The sequence below is a fragment of the Dromaius novaehollandiae genome, chromosome 14 (assembly GCF_036370855.1).
Source record: "Dromaius novaehollandiae isolate bDroNov1 chromosome 14, bDroNov1.hap1, whole genome shotgun sequence".
NCBI lineage: Eukaryota > Metazoa > Chordata > Aves > Casuariiformes > Dromaiidae > Dromaius > Dromaius novaehollandiae.
This window is the reverse complement of record NC_088111.1, coordinates 1,109,503-1,130,600: the sequence shown is the minus strand read 5'-3', so window position 1 is coordinate 1,130,600 and position 21,098 is coordinate 1,109,503. Positions and strand designations below refer to the sequence as shown.

The 21,098-nt window shown below is 41.1% G+C and overlaps 1 protein-coding gene across 9 annotated transcripts in view; it reads left to right on the top strand.

Moving 5' to 3' along the window:
- Positions 1 to 10,895, top strand: part of RBBP6 (RB binding protein 6, ubiquitin ligase) — a 34,151-nt gene extending 23,256 nt beyond the window's left edge. For 6 of the 9 annotated variants that reach the window (XM_064520007.1, XM_026103927.2, XM_064520006.1 and 3 more), the window contains 9 exons: positions 91 to 194; positions 643 to 998; positions 2,129 to 2,228; positions 2,309 to 2,387; positions 2,486 to 2,543; positions 3,705 to 4,070; positions 4,431 to 4,532; positions 5,961 to 7,709; positions 8,906 to 10,895. In XM_064520007.1, coding sequence (XP_064376077.1) covers positions 91 to 194; positions 643 to 998; positions 2,129 to 2,228; positions 2,309 to 2,387; positions 2,486 to 2,543; positions 3,705 to 4,070; positions 4,431 to 4,532; positions 5,961 to 7,709; positions 8,906 to 10,472 — 4,481 coding nt within the window. In that variant the 3' untranslated portion in view covers positions 10,473 to 10,895. The remainder of the gene's footprint in view (positions 1 to 90; positions 195 to 642; positions 999 to 2,128; positions 2,229 to 2,308; positions 2,388 to 2,485; positions 2,544 to 3,704; positions 4,071 to 4,430; positions 4,533 to 5,960; positions 7,710 to 8,905) is intronic. The other 3 variants (XM_064520012.1, XM_064520008.1, XM_064520011.1) reach the window with 2 other exon arrangements.
- The last annotated feature ends 10,203 nt before the right edge of the window (positions 10,896 to 21,098 follow it).

Sequence of the window (21,098 nt, the reverse complement as noted above, 5' to 3'; positions counted from 1 at the left end):
ATTGATTGTGCATGTGTGTTTATAGTTAATTATAACCTCCTAAAATCTACTAGTTTGGCAAAAAATATATTTGATTCTAATTATTCACAGGTATCAGAACAGCACTACTGGAATCTGAGGAACATACCTGCCCGACTTGTCATCAAACAGATGTTTCTCCTGATGCTTTAATTGCCAACAAGTTTCTACGCCAGGTAACATGATCTCTTTTATGTGAACTGTTTGTAAGAAAAGTCTATTTGTAAATAGCTTGTAGTCTGTTTGTAAATAACTTGTCTCCTTGAGTGAGGCTAACAATAGGTAAAGTATCTGAAAAGTAAATTTAAAGAGGCTTACAGACCTTTACACGCAGACCTGGACACTTCTGGTCATGCTTTTGTTTATTAATGATTGCCTCACTATCAGATTCAATGGTAGCACTAGGCTTGAAATCAAGCAGTTTAAACACTGATATTAGTGTTCAGTAACTCTATGAAAAGTACTTGTTTTTAATGTGATGTGTTGATATATCTGTATGTTGATTTATTTCAGAACTGATAGCGCTTAAAGGAGTACACAAGTAATCTTATTCTGTGAAGGTTTTTGTTTATATATCTGCTGAAGTTTCATATGACTCTTTCATATATGTTTTTCTGCCTCTAGGCTGTGAACAACTTCAAAAATGAAACTGGGTACACAAAGAGGCTCCGTAAGCAGATTCAGCAGCAACAGCAGCAGCAGCCGCCGCCGCCGCCGCCACCACCACCGCCACTAATGAGGCAAACAATAACACGCAACCTGCAGCCTCTACTCAGGCCAACAATTTCCAGACAGCAGGATCCACTAATGATTCCATTAGCTGCTCTGTCTTCTCATTCTGCTGCTGCTTTGTCGTTGGCTCCTGGTCACTCAGCTATGGCAGCTGCTCTGCCAGTAAATCCGTCTTCTGCCGCTGTCTCTGATCTCCCTCCAGCAGTGTCCCTATCTCTCCGCTCTGAAAAGCCAGATGGACCTTTTCAGTAAGTAAATCTGTAGGTCAACACAAATAGAAAACACATCAAAATACTTAAGTTATATTCTCCTTCTTGAGCTTTTCATGTAGCTATTTATGTATCATTAGTGACAGTTCCCAGTAGTTGTGGAAGTTCTGTTTTTTCTCATCTGTTATTGCTTTGAATGAGGACACTTGATAAGTTGGAAGTGTGCCTCACATAACCTTCTCAAGTGTTTCTTATTTGATTCCCTATCACTCATTCAGTACAGGCTTATCCTGTAATAGGAACTTTTTTTTCAGTAATCCTTTGACTTTTTTTCTTTCTTAATTCTTAGAGTAACCATTTAGTTACCATCCAATTGTCAAGTGTTCTTGATTCTATTAATTTCTCTTTATTACTGAAGACATTGTGTTTTCATGGAAAGTGTAAAAGTACATTCATAGGTAAAATTGACTAGATGTATTCACATTACCTTTTTCTAAAATAGCTTTATCGTCAGTATCGTAAGTCAGAATCATCCTCAGTAATATACATAGTCTAGCCATGGCCCATACAGATTTGGATGTAATCATTATTTAAACCATTCTTTAAAAACTATGTGAATTTCAAGTATTTACAAACATAAAACTCTGTCTGCAACCCAGCGAAATCATGTGAAAATACATTGTAAGGAACTATTTGAACTGCTGTTTAAGGTTTATAACCTTTCAGTTTTATGGACTGAATGCTAATAGCCCCTCTGTCCAGAAGACTGTCAGACTCAGTTTTACTGTTGAATAGAAACAGCCACGATTCAAAAGAACCTCTGAGGCAATCTCTAAGCTAGCTTATAAACATTTCCAAATAGAATTTCAATTCTTAAATCTTCCAGAACTGAGGTTCAGTGTGTAGGTTATACATGCTCTAAGCCTTGCATTTGCAACTACCTTAATAAAATGTTTTTCTTGTGGACCTTTCTCTTTAAATGTCAGTAATCTGAACTGTCTTCTTCAGTGCTTCATTTGTAATCAGCTAACTTTACATATGTAAATCTGTTATTAAGATTTTTAATGTATACTGCCGTTTACAGTAGTCAGTCTTCTCTTATCTCACGTTTTATATTTTCAGTAGCATTTTAAAACACTACATTTGACTAATAAATTTTGTTTTTGTAGTGATCCTGATACTGTTTTACCTCCTGCTGCTCTTGTGACCGCCTCTGAACTTGTTAAGTCATCGTCTGTTCTGTCAATTGGCAGTTTGATGGAAGAGAAGGTAACTTTTATTTCAGCATATATAGTGATTCCCATATTTTAGTAGAGCTTATTTTCTAACTGTTCACATTTATTCACAAGGGCTATCAGGTTCCTGTACTAAGACAACCAGCATTACAAAGTCTTCTAGGCTCACAAGGACAATCAATACCCACAACTGGTAAGTAGCTGCAACTTGAGAATTTCTTTTAAAAAATTATCTTCATAGAAACCAAATAGGACTTTTTTTTAACTCCTTCCCCCTCATCCCTCCAAAAGGTCAGCCAATGAGAGCCAGTACAGTACGCTCAGCAGGAAGCAGGCCAGGCTGGGAACCGTAAGTACATTCTACAGAAATTCAATATATTAGTACTCATAACCTGTTGATTAGGCAGTGACACACAATGTAAAGAACAGCTGATTTGTAATGAAATAAGTATGCACATGTAGTTATGGAAAAAAAAAGCAGTAATTAATTTTTAAATGCTTTAATCTGAATTAGCTCTAACAAAGGGGATCTGTACACCCAGTAAGATTATTTAAAAGAAAGCTCCAGCATATAATTGAAAAGTTACTTTGAAAAATTAGCAATTTTCAAGGAACCCATAGATTTAAAAATTAGATATAATTAAAACATTAGGTGGAGAGCCACCCTTTTGATTGCCAGCTGAACAGGGCTGAAGAAATTGATATTCCATTAGAAATAAGCCTCCAACATTGTTTTTAACAATGTAATTAATACTGATTGAGCAAATTATTGAAAAGCCCACACTCTTATCTCGCAACAATTTGGAATTTCTTCAATTTAGTGTTCTTGAACAGCCAAGCTGCTTTCTCTCAGTTGGAGTGAGAGTCAGTTTTACCTATTATTACAGTGTCAAGTTTGTCCATCTTTCTGGGATATATTTGTTATAGATAGATCATAAGGGTGTATTATGTTTTATAAGCTCTTAAAGATAAAGCAAAACAAAAAACAGGATCCATGCCACAGATAATCTAAAATGTCAAATTCAGTAAGCAAGAAAGCAACAATTCGGGGACAAGAACAGGCCAAATGCATCATCATGAGGACAACAACATAGGAAGTCTTTATGGAAGAAGTTAAAAGAAGTTCAAGAGAAGAATAGTTAATATTTGTGCAATACTTTGAAGATCAGAAGTGTGAAGTATTAAGTATATCAAGGAGTGGCAGAGGAGCGGTGGGCACTTGGCATATGGGAAATGGGAGTCTGTTTTAAGCATAGGCAGCCTCCATCCACAGTTGCAAAGCTGAGTATGAGGAGAGAAGACTGAGGGAACTGTTGGGGGTGAGGATGTTGAAAGCCAAGTATGAGGAACAAGAAATGAGTATAGTCTCAAATGAACAGAAAGCAGGGAGAAAAACACTTAAGTTGAAAACAAGAAGTGCTTACCACCATGCTCCCGCTTCATTCACTTTCCTCTTTAAAATCAGGGCAGAGTGTAACAAACAGTGACACATGTTTTTGGGTTTCTTTAGAAGTTCAAATCGAGGACGCCCGCATAGTGAACGTACACAAAGGACTCAGGCCCCAACACTACCAGCATCAACACCAGTCTTTGTGCCTGTGCCTCCACCTCCCTTGTATCCTCCACCTCCCCATGCACTTCCTCTTCCACCGGGGGTACCACCACCACAGTTTCCTCCTCAGTTTCCACCTGGTCAGCCTCCATCTGCTGGGTACACTGTCCCCCCTCCAGGATATCCCCCAGCTCCTGCAAACATGTCATCAGCTTGGGTACCAACAGCAGTACCAACGGCTCATTCAAATACCATCCCAACGACACAAGCACCTCCTTTATCTAGGGAGGAATTTTACAGAGAACAACGGAGACTTAAAGAGGAGTAAGTATTTGGCTCAATGAAGCTGTGTTATTTTTCATTTTTGTATTTCAATAGCATATCGGACTGCAGTTACACTAAAGTGCATCTGGCATAAGCAAAAATGACATAAAGCATTTTTTTCCAGTATACTTTTTCATTGCAGATGGTAAACATGCAAAACTAAAGCAAGACAATGTAATTCTAAAACTTTCCCTAAAAACTCGTAGGAATTCTAAACTGTTTTTGCTTAAATAGGATGTTCACCTTTTGCATTTGCATGCAATATACATTTTCTCATATTGGCCATGTTTTGTTTCTTGATGTCTTTTTGTAATAAAGGTCAAACTATAATTGTAATAAAGGTCAAACTTATTTTAACAGGGAAAAGAAAAAGTCCAAACTTGATGAGTTTACAAATGATTTTGCTAAGGAATTGATGGAATATAAAAAGATTCAAAAGGAGCGTAGGCGTTCGTTTTCCAGGTAACTGCTTTACATGTCCGTAATGGAGAAGCAGATTGTCTAGAAGAATCAGGAGGAGTTCCACTCCACCTCTCTATCTTTAGATGGATTGGATGATTCGAGGGATTAGCAGTGACAGGATATGTAGGTTACTAGTTTGAGTACAGCAGAGATTACAATTGACTGATAGCTGTAATTTGGCAGCAGCAGTTAAGGAACAGGTGTCTTTATTAGTAAAGCATCTCTATAATGACATTCTTCACCTCCTGACAATCTTGAGGAGGCTAAAAAGTGGATAGGTGTTGTTGCTGGATTTTCTTCGTCTCCCTAATTCTGATTGTAACCAACCAAAGCACCTCGGAGGAGATATGAGAGAAATTGTCTTCCGTTTTCTCTTTATCTGATGTAGACACATGGAGAGATTTTATCCTGGACTGCAAACTGGTGGCTTTCACTAGTGTTTTGTTGACATTGTTAAATTTTTCTTAGGAATTAAAAGATCTGCCTTCTTTTTTTTTTCCTTTTTTTTTTTTTTAATGAAATCTTAAATTGTTAAATTGTTGAAGGACTTGTGAGAGGAAGAACGATGCTAATGAGTATGTGCAGGATAACATGAAATGGTTCTTGTCAAGGAAAATACTCAGGGTAGTCAACATTTTATATCCAAAAATATCACTTGGGCATCAGTCTTGAATAGTTCTCCATTACTAAATGTCATTAATATCATTCTGAGAGTAAGTGTTGAATCGTATTACTCCTAGAGGCAGAGTTTGAAAACTTAGATATGATTTTACTTGCATTGAGGTCGCTCTCCTTGGTTTGATCTAGAGATATGTGCAAAACTTTGCTAGGACATCTAGATAGAAGTGTTGATCAAGTAGTACTGTGTGTAACATTGCAGTACAAAGTATTACACATCTTTCCATAAATTGCCAAATAAGCAGTAAAGTTAAATTGACTGAGCTAGCATTTTAAAACTTAGCTTTACTGTCTTCAGGCTAAATCATGTTCTGTTGATGCTTGGTACTGCACTGTAGCCATTAAGACTTGCTCTTTTTGCATCTTACTGCAACAAAAATGATTTGCACATCATGTAGTTGCTGACGAGTGAAAAATTTATGCATTCTTGTACCAGTAGAGGCCAGTATACACCACCTTAAATAAATCAATAGATATGGAAGTTAATATGATAGAAGTGAGTGGAATTAGACTTACTCTTCCTATATGTTTTTACACTAACAAAGCAGCAGCTGTTCTGTCTTGTAAGGAGAAACTTTTACATGTTATCGAGTTCTTCAATTTGCAGTAGCATTATGTCAGCAGCTGAAAGAAGCTTTGACATAAGCATATGGAGAGAGGAGAAAAAAACAAATTTGAGAGGAAAAAATTGGGTTGAGCAACTGTTTTGAATTAACTTCATTTATTTTTTTTTATTGTGTTTTTTTTAAGGTCCAAGTCTCCCTATAGTGCTTCATCTTACTCTAGAAGTTCATATACCTACTCCAAGTCAAGATCAGGCTCTTCCCGCTCCCGCTCCTACTCTCGGTCGTTTAGTCGTTCCCATTCACGTTCCTACTCACGATCACCTCCGTATCCAAGAAGAGGCAAAGGAAAAAGTCGTAACTATCGTTCTAGATCAAGGTCACATGGTTATCACCGCTCAAGGTCAAGATCACCACCATATAGAAGATACCATTCACGATCAAGATCTCCAATATTCAGAGGCCAGTCTCCCACCAAAAGGACTATACCACAAGGGGAAGGAGAAAGGGAGTATTTTAACAGATACAGAGAAGTTCCGCCATATGATATGAAAGCTTACTATGGCAGATCTGTCGATTTTAGAGATCCATTTGAAAAAGAAAGATACAGAGAATGGGAAAGGAATTATAGAGAATGGTATGAAAAGTTTTACAAGGGCTATGCTGTTGGAGCTCAACCTCGACCTCCAGTAAATAGAGAGAACTTTTCTCCGGAGAGGTTTGGTCCACCTGGAACCAGACGAGAGAATTCACCATATGCTCGGGGTCGTAGGGAGGATTATGCTGGTGGGCAAAGCCATAGAAATCGTAATATAGGTGGAAATTACCCTGAAAAACCTTCTGGAAGAGAGAGCCATGGCATCAAAGATCCTACAAAATCAAAAGAAAAGGAGGTGGAAAATCCACTGGGAGATGGCAAGGGAAATAAACATAAAAAACACCGAAAGAGAAGAAAAGGCGATGAAAATGAAGGATTTCCCAATGCTGAGTTGTTAGAAGGTGCAAGAAAACCAAGAGAACCAGTTACAGCAGAAGACATCAAAGCAGACTCTCTGTTCATGGTCCCAAATAGAGATGATGCCACCCCTGTGAGAGACGAACCTATGGAAGCAGATTCTATTGCTTTTAAACCAGTGTCTGAAAAGGAAAAAAAAGAAAAGGATAAGCCAAAAGCGAAAGTTGATAAGACAAAACGGAAAACAGAAGTAGCTGTTCCTCCTAAGAAAGACAGTATAGTAAAACCAACTAAAGCTTCCCAGGAGAAGGTAGACACTGATCGCGAAAAATCTCCTCGAACAGAACCTCCTGCGAAAAAAGCAAAGGAGGAGTTGCCAAAGACAGACAGTGTTAAAACATCCTCATCTCAAAAGGACGAGAAGACTCTTGGTACACCACGGAAGGTTCATCCAAAAGTGACAAAAGATCACCCAGAAACCAGACCAGCCAAGGAGGAAAAGGCCAAGAAGGATCATCCAAAAGAAATCAAGTCAGAGAAGCCCTCCAACAAAGATGAAAAGTCTAAAAAAACAGTTGAGAAAAGCAAGCCTTCTGATGCAAAACCTGAAAAAAGAAAGAGAAAGGCAGATGAAAAGGTTGATAAAGAACACGAAGCCACTTCCATAAAGGCCTCTAAACCAGAAACTGCTGAATCAAAAACATCACCAAAGGGGAAGACTGAGCCTGATGGTGAAAAAACAGAGAGAACTCCAGAAAAAGATAAATCTGCTTTTCTGACTGCCCCTGCAAAAAAGATTAAACTTAACCGAGAAACTGGCAAAAAGATTGTGAGTGGAGAAAATGTACCACCTGCAAAAGAACCTGCTGAGAAACCTGAGCCAAGCAGCAGCAAAGTTAAACAAGAAAAAGTGAAAGGAAAAGCAAGAAGAAAAGTAACGGCAGCTGATGGATCTAGTTCAACTCTCGTAGATTATACCAGGTATCTTACTACTTTTCCTGTTTTTTCTCACCCTCCCTTCCCCCCTCCGCCCACTATAAAAATGTAAAATCTTTATGGTGACTAATGAAAGGAACAGCTAAATCCATTCTAAATGAGTGTTTGAATAATGTGTGAGCTGTTTCATCAAACTGTAATTGGGTCAAATCTAATTTTGTGTAAGAAAATCAGTCTGTACTACATAGAATGCTGGTAAGGTTAATTCATAGGTGATGTGTTTGACCCTTGTTTCTGGGATCTTTTTCTCCTCTTATTTGTTACCCTGTCAGATGAAGTTATTTGACTCTTTGAGGTGAAGAGGATGGATTGGTGTCCCTTCTTTGTCTTCCCTCAAATCCAGCTTACTGCTAAAGACAAGGATAACAGGCCACACCTATACCATGCAATACATTACATTTTTAGAAATCCCAGGGTACTATAGTGATATACTTCGGTTGGTACGACACAGAATTATACCTTGTAGAAATACCAGCTCAGTTGCCAGTATTGTGTATTGATTTTAACTTTGAGCACAGTACCATGTTGACACAGCTGCACTGTGTCCAGCCCAATACCAGCTTTTCTGGCATGTACCTTGGAGAGATCTCTACTATATTCCATTGTGTGGCATGTGAAACCGAAGTGATCTTATGTGGAGTTACTATGTATGTTTCAGTGGCTAAAGAAGCAGGACTAAGCAAATTCAAAACACGCAAGATATTGTTGGGGACATAAGATACTGTTTTGGTATTCTAAGAAGCTTTAAAAACACATTTTTCTAAAGGAGAGCTTGGACATGAGGGTAAAACAGTTTGACTGGACAAATTTCTTGTTCCACTGATGCTTGCTTCTATGGTATAACAAGAATGTATATCTAGTCAATCTACCATTCGTAGAAATAGGACATCAAGGAATTACCAGATCAGACAGTCTCCAATCTGATAATCTTGTGTCTCTGTTAATTAAATGTGTAGTAGGAAGATACTAAATTAATTGATTGCTCATAATCTTAGCCAGTGGACTCATCCTTTCTCTTGTCTCTTCCTTTAATTGAACATGTTTTGAAAAAAATACTGAAGACTTAGAGTTTAAACAAAGGGCATTTTATAAAAATGTATCATGGGGTTAACAAAAGATGGCTGTGCTTGTATCTTACTCCTTATTGATGTATGGGTTTTGTTTTTTGTTTTTTTTCTTAGCACTAGTTCTACTGGAGGAAGCCCTGTTAGAAAGTCTGAGGAAAAGCCAGATACAAAACGAACTGTTATTAAGACCATGGAGGAGTATAATAATGATATAACCGCCCCTGCTGAAGACGTCATTATTATGATCCAGGTCCCTCAATCAAAGTGGGATAAAGATGACTTTGAGTCCGAAGAGGAAGACATTAAATCTACCCAGGTACCCTCAAATGTAGGAAAACCTGCTAGTGTTGTAAAAAATGTAAGTGCTAAGCCCCCAAACCCCGTGAAACACAATGAAAAAGAGGCTGAGCCTTTGGAAAAAACACAAAAAACTACAAAAGAAGCAAGTTATGAAAGCTCCCAGCATGATGCAAAAGGTTCAAAAAGCTCGATGTCAAATGAAAAAGGGAAAACCAAAGACCGGGATCATTCTTTGTCAGACAAGGACACTTCTGAGAAGAGAAAGAGCAGTGTTCAGCCAGAAAAAGACCACTCGGAACGTGGGACTGAACAAGGAAATGGAAAAAATATTTCTCAATCTTCCAAAGAGAGCAGATCTTCAGAGAAACATGATACTGTGCGTGGATCCACTGCTAAAGACTTTACTCCTAACCGAGACAAAAAATCTGACCATGACAGCAACAGAGATCATTCTAGTTCCAAGCGCAGAGATGAAAAGAGTGAGTTAGCAAGGAGAAAAGACTCACCTTCTCGAAACAGAGAGTCTACATCAGGACAGAAAAGTAAACCGAGAGACGAACGAGCAGAGCCATCCAAAAAGAGCACTGGAGATTCCAAAAGGAGCAGCTACAGTCCTCCGCGTGACCGAAGGCAGTCTGATCACAAAGCTGCTCATGATTCCAAGCGTTCATTGGAAGAACACAAACCTCCAGATAAAAATTCAGGGAAAGAGAAAGAGAAACATGTATCAGAAGTAAAGAGCAATAAAGAAAAAGAGCCAGGTGGTAATAAGCCATCTTTGAGACTTGAATCACCAGATGCAAAAAATGAGAAAGAAAATGTGACTGTGCAAAATGATAAAAGCATCATCAAGCCTAAGCCTCAGGTAAGCAACTCATCACGGCTCTCTTCTGATTTAACTCGAGAAACTGATGAGGCTGCATTTGTACCAGACTACAATGAAAGTGACAGTGAGAGTAATGTATCTGCAAAAGATGAAGAAACTGCAGGAAAAAATTCTAAAGAACCGAAAGAAAAGCCTGTTGATAAAGTTAAAGAGGAGACAGCAGCACCTACTGTTGACCAGCCTGATGCAAGCAGAAGTCAAAGTCAAAGCAGCCCCAGTGTTAGCCGCAGTCGTAGTCAAAGCCCTTCTGAGAGCCAGACCCGAAGCCACAGCAGCAGTGCCAGCTCAGGAGAGAGTCAAGACAGCAAGAAGAAGAAAAAGAAGAAAGATAAAAAGAAGCACAAGAAACACAAAAAACACAAGAAGCATAAGAAACACACTGGAAATGAATCTGAATTGGAGAAAAGCCAAAAACACAAACACAAGAAGAAGAAATCTAAGAAGAGCAAAGATAAAGAGAAAGATGACCAAAAAGTTAAATCTGTCACTATATAGAATGACAGATAAGAAAAATTGACTTAATTCCTAAGTCATCTGTATTAAATTTTGTTAAAATGTAAACGAGTTCAAGCTTTGTAAATAATGACATGAAAGACCCTGTGCTGCACTTAAAATATTGCTGCTTGATTATTTGATTTTTACATCAGAGCTTTATAAAGTGAACATTTTGTACAGAATTGTGAGTTGTGACCATGTAACATGAGAGGTTTTGCTGGGGCATCTTATTTTTAACCACCATTAATTAGTTTGGGTGGAGTTTACTGTACTGTGAAAATTTTCACATTTGAATTTTTTTTAATTGCCTGGCAGAAAAAAGCTGGTATCAGTTATAAAATATCAGCAGAATGATTTGCAGAATACATTACAGCCCTGTTATGTCACTTTTTGATTACAATAAAAAGTTTTCAGTAAACTTTATTCAATGTGATGAGATTTCCAATGGTAGGTGAACATGAGCAGAGAAAGAATAGCGACAGAAAAAAGTTACCAGTAAAAGCTTGCAGGCAGCTAAAATGTATTATACGTAATATATCAACGGGTTTAATTTTGAAGAGACTGATAGAACTTGAAAGCTTCTGAACTGATGCAATGTGGGGAGGTACAGCCAAGAAGAGCACTTTTCACGTGTGCCAGGTTATGCCAAGTGGACTTGTTTTTATAGTTCAAAAGGTATATTGCCTGAAAAATATAGCCCCTATTAATAGCTGGTACTGACTATTTTAAAAATAATGTTATATATGAAGCTGTCACATTTCATCATTGTTCCAGTTTGTTTAGAAAGCTATTGCCATGTGTTGGCAAACATTTACACACATTTTAAGAAAGCTGTCCTATGATCTGTATTTCCTTTCTTAACAGTATTGATCACAAAGATGTTTGTGGTTTTTTTGAAATAGCTTTGTCTTATAATTACCATTTTCATACTGTGGTGCCACATGATGTAGAACAATCGTTTGCATTAAATGTGGGGTTAAGTAAATGAGTTTGGCAAAAGAAGAAAGCCCATTAGAAAGGCAGACTTATGCTTTATACTACTTTCAACAATGACAGAAAATATAGAAAATGTAAATTTAATTCCTTTGATAATTTTACAAAAGATGATTAAAAAAAAAAAGGCAGTCGTGGGTGTTGTCCAACTGCCAGAAAGCCAGCATGGTGAGAAATATTTCTTGTTGTATATTAAGCGTGTAAGATCCCAATGCCAGTTGAATTTGGTAGTAAAAGCCCTTGACTTTGGGCTATGGGATTTGCCCCAGAAGAGTTCTGTTTAGAAGTAATTTAAATTAAAGCAGCATTTCAAGGCTTCCTGTTGGGGAGACTATTTTGTTCAAAAAGTGGCATTGTTTCTAGGAACTGTCACTTGGATATTTGGCAGTATAGAAATAGTAAAGTTGTTTTTCATCTTGCTTTTCAGTGGGGTGACTGTCACATTTTAAATGTTGGGTTAAAGACTGGGCATAGTGTACTTCTGGTAGCTAAGAAATAACAAACTAGAATTAGTATCAGAACTCGCTTCCAGTATTTTGTACCTCTTCATGTTGAGGCATTCAGGGCAGGTTTCAAATGCTTTCTGCACAAGGTAAAGCAGGCTTTCAGAGTAAGCCACTTAAATTTTTACGTTCCAGAACAAAAAAAAGTACATGTCCATAATAGTTGCTGAGTGTGCTTACCTGAGATTTCCTATGTGTAGTCCAGTAAGCCCATATCACACCAAATTAAACAGCAAATGTATTGGAATTTAAGGCAGCCTAAGATTGTCCCATTGTATATTCTGTGTTCATGATTTTCAAGCCATTAAAAATAGAAGGTTTATTTAGCACTGTTCACTGTCAGTGAACATACTTTGGTGTGATGAAATGTCGTAAATTAAGATTAAGTGAAATGGGATTCTTATTTGAGTTGGAGTATGTTAATATGCTTTTATTATCAAGATTCAGAATAATGAGTAAACTTGCATGGAAATCAAACTTTAGAAATTTTTTATGGAGTAGCTCTATAAAAACAGGCAAAATGCTGTATTTTTTATATAATCTTGTGCTGAGAAAGCTGTAGTCAATGCCTTTTTTCATACTCAGTTAAAGTCTCCTTTGCTTTCAGAGCTCTATAACAGTTACGGATTTTTTCACCCCATTACGAATTTAGTTGACTCTGCACATGTAGTTTCGTAGGATTACTTTAGTTCTTTTCCAGGTTTTTTGAGCTGAAGACAACTGAAATGCAGATATGTTCAGGCCTGAATATGAGTAATTTTTACTACATTCATGTTTGAAAGTTCTCTGACTGAATTTCTGAAGCATTTATGCAGTGCTTACAGTGCTGTGAAGGGATGTATCCAAGCAGTGTTCTCTAGATTTGAGGAGAAATACTCCTGGGACTCATTTGGCTTCAGGTAGTGAAAAATAGTTAGGATGGTTTTAACCACAGTAAAGAAAAGCATATGTACATAGCAAAATAAGTTTTATTATCTTGTTCAGATGTAAGAAACAAATGTTGACTCAGTGACTAAATAGCTTTTAATATATTCCTTATGATAAAATACTGTTTAATCATCTACTAAAGGTAAGTGTGGCCTCTTCAATGAAAGTGATCCCAAATGCTTGTGTCAGTGTCTTCAGGGAATCCTTAGGAATCTCTTATCTCCCATCTTCAGTTTAGGCTAAATGTGTCAGAATGTTGTTTGAACATACTGATAGATGGCAAATCTTAAGCTGAAAAAGTTCAGGAAAGAGGGCAGATGAAAAATCTAAATGACCAAGCAGATAACTACCCCAGTGTAGGAGGTAATCAAAGACTAGTATGCTGTCATCCAGAACTTTGAAATAAAGGAAACGTGTGGAAAGGAAGACAGGGCTATAAGGCTTAGGATACATTCATGTCATACATTGATAGAGATGAAATCAGGAAACCTAGGACACAAAAAGAATTTTAGTTAGAATCCCTAATAAATTGTTTTGCATATTAAAAGTTAAGGGAAAGAGGGGAAAGCTTATGTGCATTGTTTAACAACAGAATAAATAGCGGGTGAAGCAATAGTGGTGAATACGCTTTTGCTTAGTTTTCAGCAGAAAGTGTTGATCATAACTAGTTTTACTAAAATTTGATAAGGGAGGGGTGCATGGGCTAAAGGAAAGAGGTTGTTAAATAATGTTCAAAGAAGACTTATGATTGAATATTAAAGGTACTAGCCAAAGCACTTTTTTGTGAACTCTGAGGGGATGGAGTTAGGTCTCAAATGACTGGAGAAGAGCAAACCTTGTACCTTCCTTTAAAGGGGAAAAGACGAATTGGAATGTATTTAAATATTTGTTGTAAGATCAATCCAAATGGGGCTGAATATTTTAGAGTGTATAAACACACCTAATAGGATGAAGAACAGCCATTGTCAAACTCTGAAGAACAAAAGTTGAACCTGCTTAGTGGGTCCTGCCTCCTCAAAGTCTGTTTGTGAGAGCATGATAGGGAAATTAGAGCTCTGCCACAGAACTGGAGAGGTTTGCGTGCTTGGGCTCTGTGCCTCACTTGCATGCTCGTGTTTCATTATCTATGAATACTCCAGTACAGTTAAGGACACACAGGCTCTTTGTGTAGTGCATTTGGAACGGCTTTATGTTATGTTATGGGGAAAAAAGGCTGTGATTGTGCCCAAGATTTATGTAATAGCCTCATAATTGTTGAACTTGTCCAGCCAATCGGAGATCCAGAGCTCATGGCTTTGGTCTGAAGCTTTCACATATGTATTTCCTCTTAAGACAACTTTCTACACTTCTAGCAATGTAGGCAAGACTTGTAGGGCAAGGAGAGAGCACAAGTGGGACTTTGTCACTGTAGCCGAGTGGCTAGGATACTCTGGGGAAGGAGTGAATTCTGGGTTTTGGTATGTAGAAGTAATAAGGCTAAGGTGTAGGATGGAAGATTTAGGTTTGACTAATAAAAACTTTCAGTAAAGATAGTAAAGGGCTGAACTAGAATTCTGTAGGAAGTTGCAGAATCTCTTGTATTCAGAACAAGCTAGACATGCATCTCTCAGGAATTACTGGTAGCTAGACTTGGCACTGGAATAGAGGGGTTATGTTAGTTGAATTCTTGACAGCTTCTGCCAGTTGTATTCTCTGATTCAAAATGATTTTTTTGTGTGTAATTGTTACAAAGAGGGTGATGAACAGTTGTTTTGTCTGCTGGGGAATGGCCAAAGTAAACAGCATATTGGTGGAGATGCCATAGGAAGCATAAGGGTTTATTTATCTCTACAGGCGATGGATTGGTTAGACAAATATGTTGGATATATCTGATCTGCCCAGAGCAAAGAATGAAACAGGTAATTTGAATACTACAAGTTAAAGTATCACTGATACAAAAATGGTAATGTGCAAAATCCAAAGTTACCCCACTTAACTACAAGAACTAAAGTGTGTATAGGAAGCCCTATTGGTGACTTCATGATATTTGTAAGGCAATTGGAATAATCAAAAGATTAGAAAGCTGCAAGAAACTGCAAGAAAAATCTCTTTCCTGTCCAGTCTACAGTTCTGTGTAAGCTATAAAGGCAAACAGAGACTGACACTGAGAATAAATTACAAAAAGGGATTTGGATCCACAAAATAAACCTTGAAATTTACTCTGGGTAAGAGTCATTTGGCTAATTAGGGATTCGATGTACTTTACAGTCCTGTGTTGTATGTCACCATAGTTAAAGGCACTGCGGTATATTTTATAGTATCTTTTAGTTTTTCTTTCACAGGAAAAGCAGCATTTACCCTTCAAGTCTTTGTAGTGATCCTCACCCTTAAAGGGGATTTGGCATGCAGCTCATCCAACTTATCTTAGGTCAAGTACTGATATTTGTGGAAGAAGGAAAATAGTTATTAAATTCTGTCTGCAACCTGATGGCTGCCAAGACTGTAGTATTTGTTACTGATTTTTTTTTAAGCTGCTGATGGAAACTAAATGCCAAACAAAGCACAGCATTTAGAAAAATGGTTGCCAAATGGTTTCTTGTAATCTTACCTAGCAAGCTGAGAGGGGTAGTTATTCAGAGGTTGGGATTTATATTGAAGTGGGATCAACTGAGGTTTGCTTGTTGCATCATTGCCCTGGAATTGGGTCTTACAGGAAGAATTTTAGTGTATAATAATCATGTTGTGAGCTTAGCCATCTGTTCAATGATATGAATCCTGTATGAATACAGCAGTCTTTATGCAATTATATCTGCAGACAAGGTTAGAACATGATGGGAAGAGGCAGCTCCTTTGGTAAAACGGCCTTGGCACATGGACCTGGTGGGTTGCAGGATGTGCTCTACTCTTCCCCTAAAGGCAAGCAGGCATCAGGCACAGGTCCCAGAGCACTAGAGACCCACAAGCTGTGCTGGTGTCTCGGCTGCTGCGCGCTGTTGTTGGCCAGGTGCCAGGTGATCCCCTCCAGTACAGGGCATGTTGCTTCGCTTCTCTTTAGAGGAGAAAGTCCTTGGGCGGGTGCAGTGCAGCTGGGAGAGGCCTGGCTGTGGTCTCCTCATCACACTCGCATAGCTGGTGGAAAGTGGTTCAGTGGTTTTTGTGGTATTTGCTACTTGGGCAGGGATTCGCATGGGAAGATCCATGAGGTGAGAAGACAGTGAGCTGGTTGCCTGGAGCCCAGTGTTTAGCATATGCAGAAGTTTTCACTGTGATGGGGGATCTTGGAGAATTTTCTGGCAATCATAGCAGCTGTTTATCTGTGCGAGAGCCTTATCTTCCCCAGAGATCCCTGGAAATGCCTTAGACACTTGGGGATGCAGACTCTAGGTGCAAATCACTGCTCTAGGGAAATGCTTAGTGCCTTCTAAAGATCCAGCCATGCACTTGGCTGCCAGTGTTGATCATAGCGCATGCTCGGCCCTCGTGTGTGCACCGGTGAGCAGAAATGCAGAGCTGTTGTTACTTTTCCCTCATCCTCTTTCTCCTCTGGTCACAACCTTTGGTGTGTGATTTCAGCTGAGGAAGCTAGCTGCTGGTAGTGTCCCAGCTGTGCAACACCTTTTGAGATCCGACCTGACTTCTGCGCTCTCTCAAACTGTCTCCCTAATAACTTTTGAACCTGCTGGCCAGCTGCAGCCAGATACGATGGGGCCAGAGGTCCCCGGAATAAGTGCAGACTTTCGGGTTCCCGTGAAATCAGTGGCTGGATGAAGAAGAGAGGCCCTAAGGGAAGCTTGCCACTTGCAGGACATCAGCCCTTCTACAGGCAGAGAGGCAGTAAGTATCGCCCCCACCCCAAAAAAGGCACTTGGTAATGGCCTTTCCAGGGCCTGCTGCTTTTGGTAGGAAACCAGGCCTTGTTTTTCCCACCAGGCTTGTAGGAAATAGTGGTTTGCCTGAAGCGTGGGGAAGGGCGGCTGAAGCAGCTGCAGCGGGGAGCGGGGATTGTCTAGCTCTAGTTAACAGGCCGGAAAGAGAAAGCAAAGGCAGCCCAAGGTTGAAGGAAGCAACACCTCTGAATGAGACTAATTAAAAGGAAGAGCTAATCAAGGCCTCGCGCTGTCGGGAGTCCCGCTGGGCTGGGGCGGGGGCTGCACCTCTGCGGGGGCGGGAGGCTCCCTAATTAAGCAGGGAGAGCTGGGCTCCGAGGTGGGGGCTGGAGGATGCTGTTAGTGCTGGGAGTTGCGCTCTGCCGCGTCGCTCCCGCGGACCCCTCGGCCCTCCCTGGCCTGGGATGGTGGCAGAGGTCCCGCCAGGAGCCTGCGGGGCTCGTCCGGCAGAGCGGTGCCATGCTTTGCGCTGGCGCAGCTGGGGAAGCACCGAGCAAGGTGCTGGCTCACGTCAGCTGTGACCCAAGGCCGGGGTGACGGACGCCGAGCCTGGGAAACACCCAGGCCCGGGGCCATGAGCGAACAGCACTGGGGGCATTGGCAATGCTCGGAGCCCGGCTGCGCCCTGGGTGGGCGGATGAGTGGTTAACTCGGTCGAGAAGCACGTGGAGAAGCTGTCGGAGAGCACAGGACTGAGCCAGCGCTCGCGAGGGGAAGCTGGGCCGCGACCTCCCTGTTCCCGCAGCCGGTGTCCGCGGTCACCACGGCCGGAGAGGGGCCTGGGGCGGCCGGGCCTTGGCGGCGGTGGGCACATGGCAGCCTGGGCATGAGGAGCCGCCCAGGGCGAGGCAGGGCCTGCCAGGAGCTGGGGTCCAGCTCGGGAAACGTGAAGTGCTGCCATGACTGCTGATCCGCGGTGCGGGCGGCCTGGCGGGAGCAATGGCGACAGCGGCCTCGCCCCGGCCCTGCCGTGGTCCCCATGGCCGCCCTGCGAGGGCCTTTTACCTGGTCCCGGTAAAATGGGTGACGGACCCCAGCCCTCGGGGTGAGCATCACTGCCCGGCGAGGAGGCCGAGCTGTGGCCATCCCATCGCCCAGGGCCCCCGGCCAGCCGGCACCACCCGGGGCGGCAGCTCACAGGGGAGGAACGAGACGTGGGGAAGGCCCCGTGGCTCCCCGGCCTGTCCTGTCACCGTCTGCGCCCATTTTGGCACCACCTCCATCATGGCTTTACGTATTTGAGAGCAAGTTGCAGCCGGTTCTGCAATTCTTCGTTTCTAACTGCTCCCCGAAGACGCAGGACCTGGTTCCTCGCGGGGAATTAGCCCAATGGGGGGCTGGAGAAATCCTGGCTCTGGCCCGCGACCCCGGTGAGATGGGGCTCCCCCCGCCCTGGCGAGCGCCCGGCCCTTGTCCCCCACCGCTGCCGGGTGCCCCTGGATCACGATGCGCGGAAAACAGGAATTTCGGCAAACTGTGTCGGATTTCCGATTTTGCCCATCGAGCAGGAGAACAACAGGCGGCATCGCCTGACCTGTCCGTGCCATCACACCTGCTGAATGCTTCGCTTTCCTGCACTCAGAAATAAAATATTCTAATGAAATTACTCTCAAATGGTCCCTAGAGCCGAGGACGGTGCGCTGGGACACGTTAGTGATTTTAAACTGAAGATAAAAATTGCCAACAGTTTTGTGTTCAGCAAATTTTAGGGGTTTTTTTTTCCCCCATTCATAGTTCATTTTCTGTAAGTTATTTAGTCACCTCTATTTATATCCAGTAGTTGTATTTTGTGAGCGATTCATATTTTTGTAGAGTTTCTCGGTGGATATAACAACAGAAATTTGTACAGCTTTGTTGGGTTCTGCTCTAATCTGCCTGATAAAATGCACGTGCTCACAAAATGGGTATGTGAGATCCCTATTTTTTGTAAGTCTTTGCAAATGATTCAGTTAGGATTTTTGTTGCAAATTACATTTCACCTGGACTCTAAGCCAGTACTTTAAATTGTTTTTATGGATCTGGACAAAGTGTTGCTGAGCGAGGGTTTAATTTTTTTTTTTTTTTTTTGGTAATACAATTTTCAGCAACTAGATTTTTTTTTTTTAATAATGTCAGAGAATCAGGTAAATAAAAAACAGGAACAACTCGGAGGTATTTTCATACCATCCTCCAAGGGAGAGGAATTTGATGGGTGTCAGTGTATAACTTCAGAAAGCATGCAGTCTGTACGTCCTATTACGGGTTTCACATATTATTTTCTGTATCTATTTCTATTGTCCAGACCATCCTCCCCCACAGCCTTGATCAGTGTGCTCACATTAATAGTAAATGCAATCTGATAGGAAATACTTTATGAAGATAATACCACTTTCTTATCTCTCTGTTTACATTATATTTTATCTCTGGTCTTTGCAGACTAGCTACAATTTGTTCAGTATGGTCTTACACCTGAAATGGGTATTTATCTGTATCTGTTCCTCTCTATCTGAAAAATATATTACACGTGAGGGCAGAATAAAATAATAAGCAGTCATTGTCTCTTCTGAAATACATTTAATGTTTTAAATATCTGCAGATGGATTTCTCTTTCTGGGGAATGCTAAACAGGGAAAGCCGTGGGCTTCTTGTTATCTGTCACTTTTAAGTTTTTGACACAGCTCGAGTTGAATACATTAATTACAGTTATTTAAAGCACTGGGAGGTTTCTGCTTTAAACATTCAAACCGCTACGCTTTTTGCTGAACTAAAGCTGTTCATTACAGTTTTTTCCTACGTCTGTCTAGCTATCTATCTGCAACATGTGCCTAGAGCCTATCTACAGAGATCCAAATAAGAAGTCTGGGGTTTGTGTGTCAAGATGACATGCTGGTATTTTCTTAAAGACAGCAGGTATAGTAGTTTGCTTGGATATAATGTCTTTCATTTAGCTTCCCTAATGTGTAATCTTGGAGTCAATTTCAATTAAAAGTGAAATGTTTTGATGATTCCCATCGTATTTTAATTCCCCTCTGTGTAGGATATGCTGTAAATTGATAAAGCGTAAAATTAGGCACTGCAAAAGCTAACACAGTCACTTCTCACTTCATTTGTCCATTTGTGCAGAAGTTTATAAAATAACACACTTGTTTTTGTCCAGAATGTAGGTTGTTGGGCTTTTTTGCTAAATATTTGACTAAATCCCCATCAGTATCCAAGCATTTACATTCTTGCTATTCCCCGGGCATTGAACAGCTTCTCCCCTAGAATGTGTAATCACGCTGGCTGTCGGCTCCTCTCTGCGACGCAAACAAAAAAACAGACAAACTACCAAACAACATAATGACCCAACCGTTTGCCCCGAATTAAATATCGGCATTGTCTTTCCACCCGCTTAGATTTAGAAAAACAGACTTTAAAACCTGAATGTGTAAAGATTTTTAATCCTGCCATTCCAGGCGCAGAAAGCCCGCTCTACGGCTCGTAGCCCTTCCGAATAACGTTAGTTATTTGTTTGGCCGCACCTTCAAAATACCTTTCCAGCTCTTTGCTGGCTGTGGTGACTCCGCGTGGTTCCCGATTTTGTTTGTATTTGTTTCAGATGGATTTTCCTTAAGTGCTGCTCAGTGGAATTTTTTTGTTTGTCTCAGATCAGTGCAGTATTTTTTGTAGGAGAACTATTTTTCATGTTTCCAGTCTGACTTTACATTTTCTCCTTACCCAGATGCTACACGCCAACATTTTAAATCCGCTTCAACTGTTTGCTTCCTTCCGCCATGACAAGTTTCTCCCTCCTTGGTACGATGCGTGCGTGGTGTGACCTGCCCCTCGGGTGCTTCCCTCGCTCTTCGCTCCGGGAGCTTCCAGGTAAAGCACGTTGTGCTCCTGTGGGTCCTGGATTTTGCATGCCTGCTCCTGCAGCTTCTTTCTTCCCGGCGTGCGTGGAAATTGTTCGGTGCGTGTGCCTGAAACGTGGGAACTGGCAGCGTGGGGACGGAGGTGGGTGCGTGCGGGGGGTCGGGGGATACCGGCGTGCCAAGAGCGCAGATGCCGCCTGAGCCGCGGAGCCCGTGCCGGCAGCCCGGTCTGCAGCGGGCAGGGAAATGGCAGCTTTCCAAAGCCGTCGCCGCTTTATTCACAGCCTGTGCAACAACTAAATAACGTCTCGTTGGGTCGCGCCAGGCGCGTTTGGACAAGGGAGACGATGGGAGAGTTTTGGAGGAGGAGGAAGAGCGCCGCTTGGCAAACGGGGTACTCGGCAAAATTCATGGGCTTTGGGCTTCTTTTCTTAAATGGTGCAAAAAACGCCGGGTAGGTTCTGCCCTGGCTCGGTGCAAATATCCTCTGCGAGTCTGCTGACG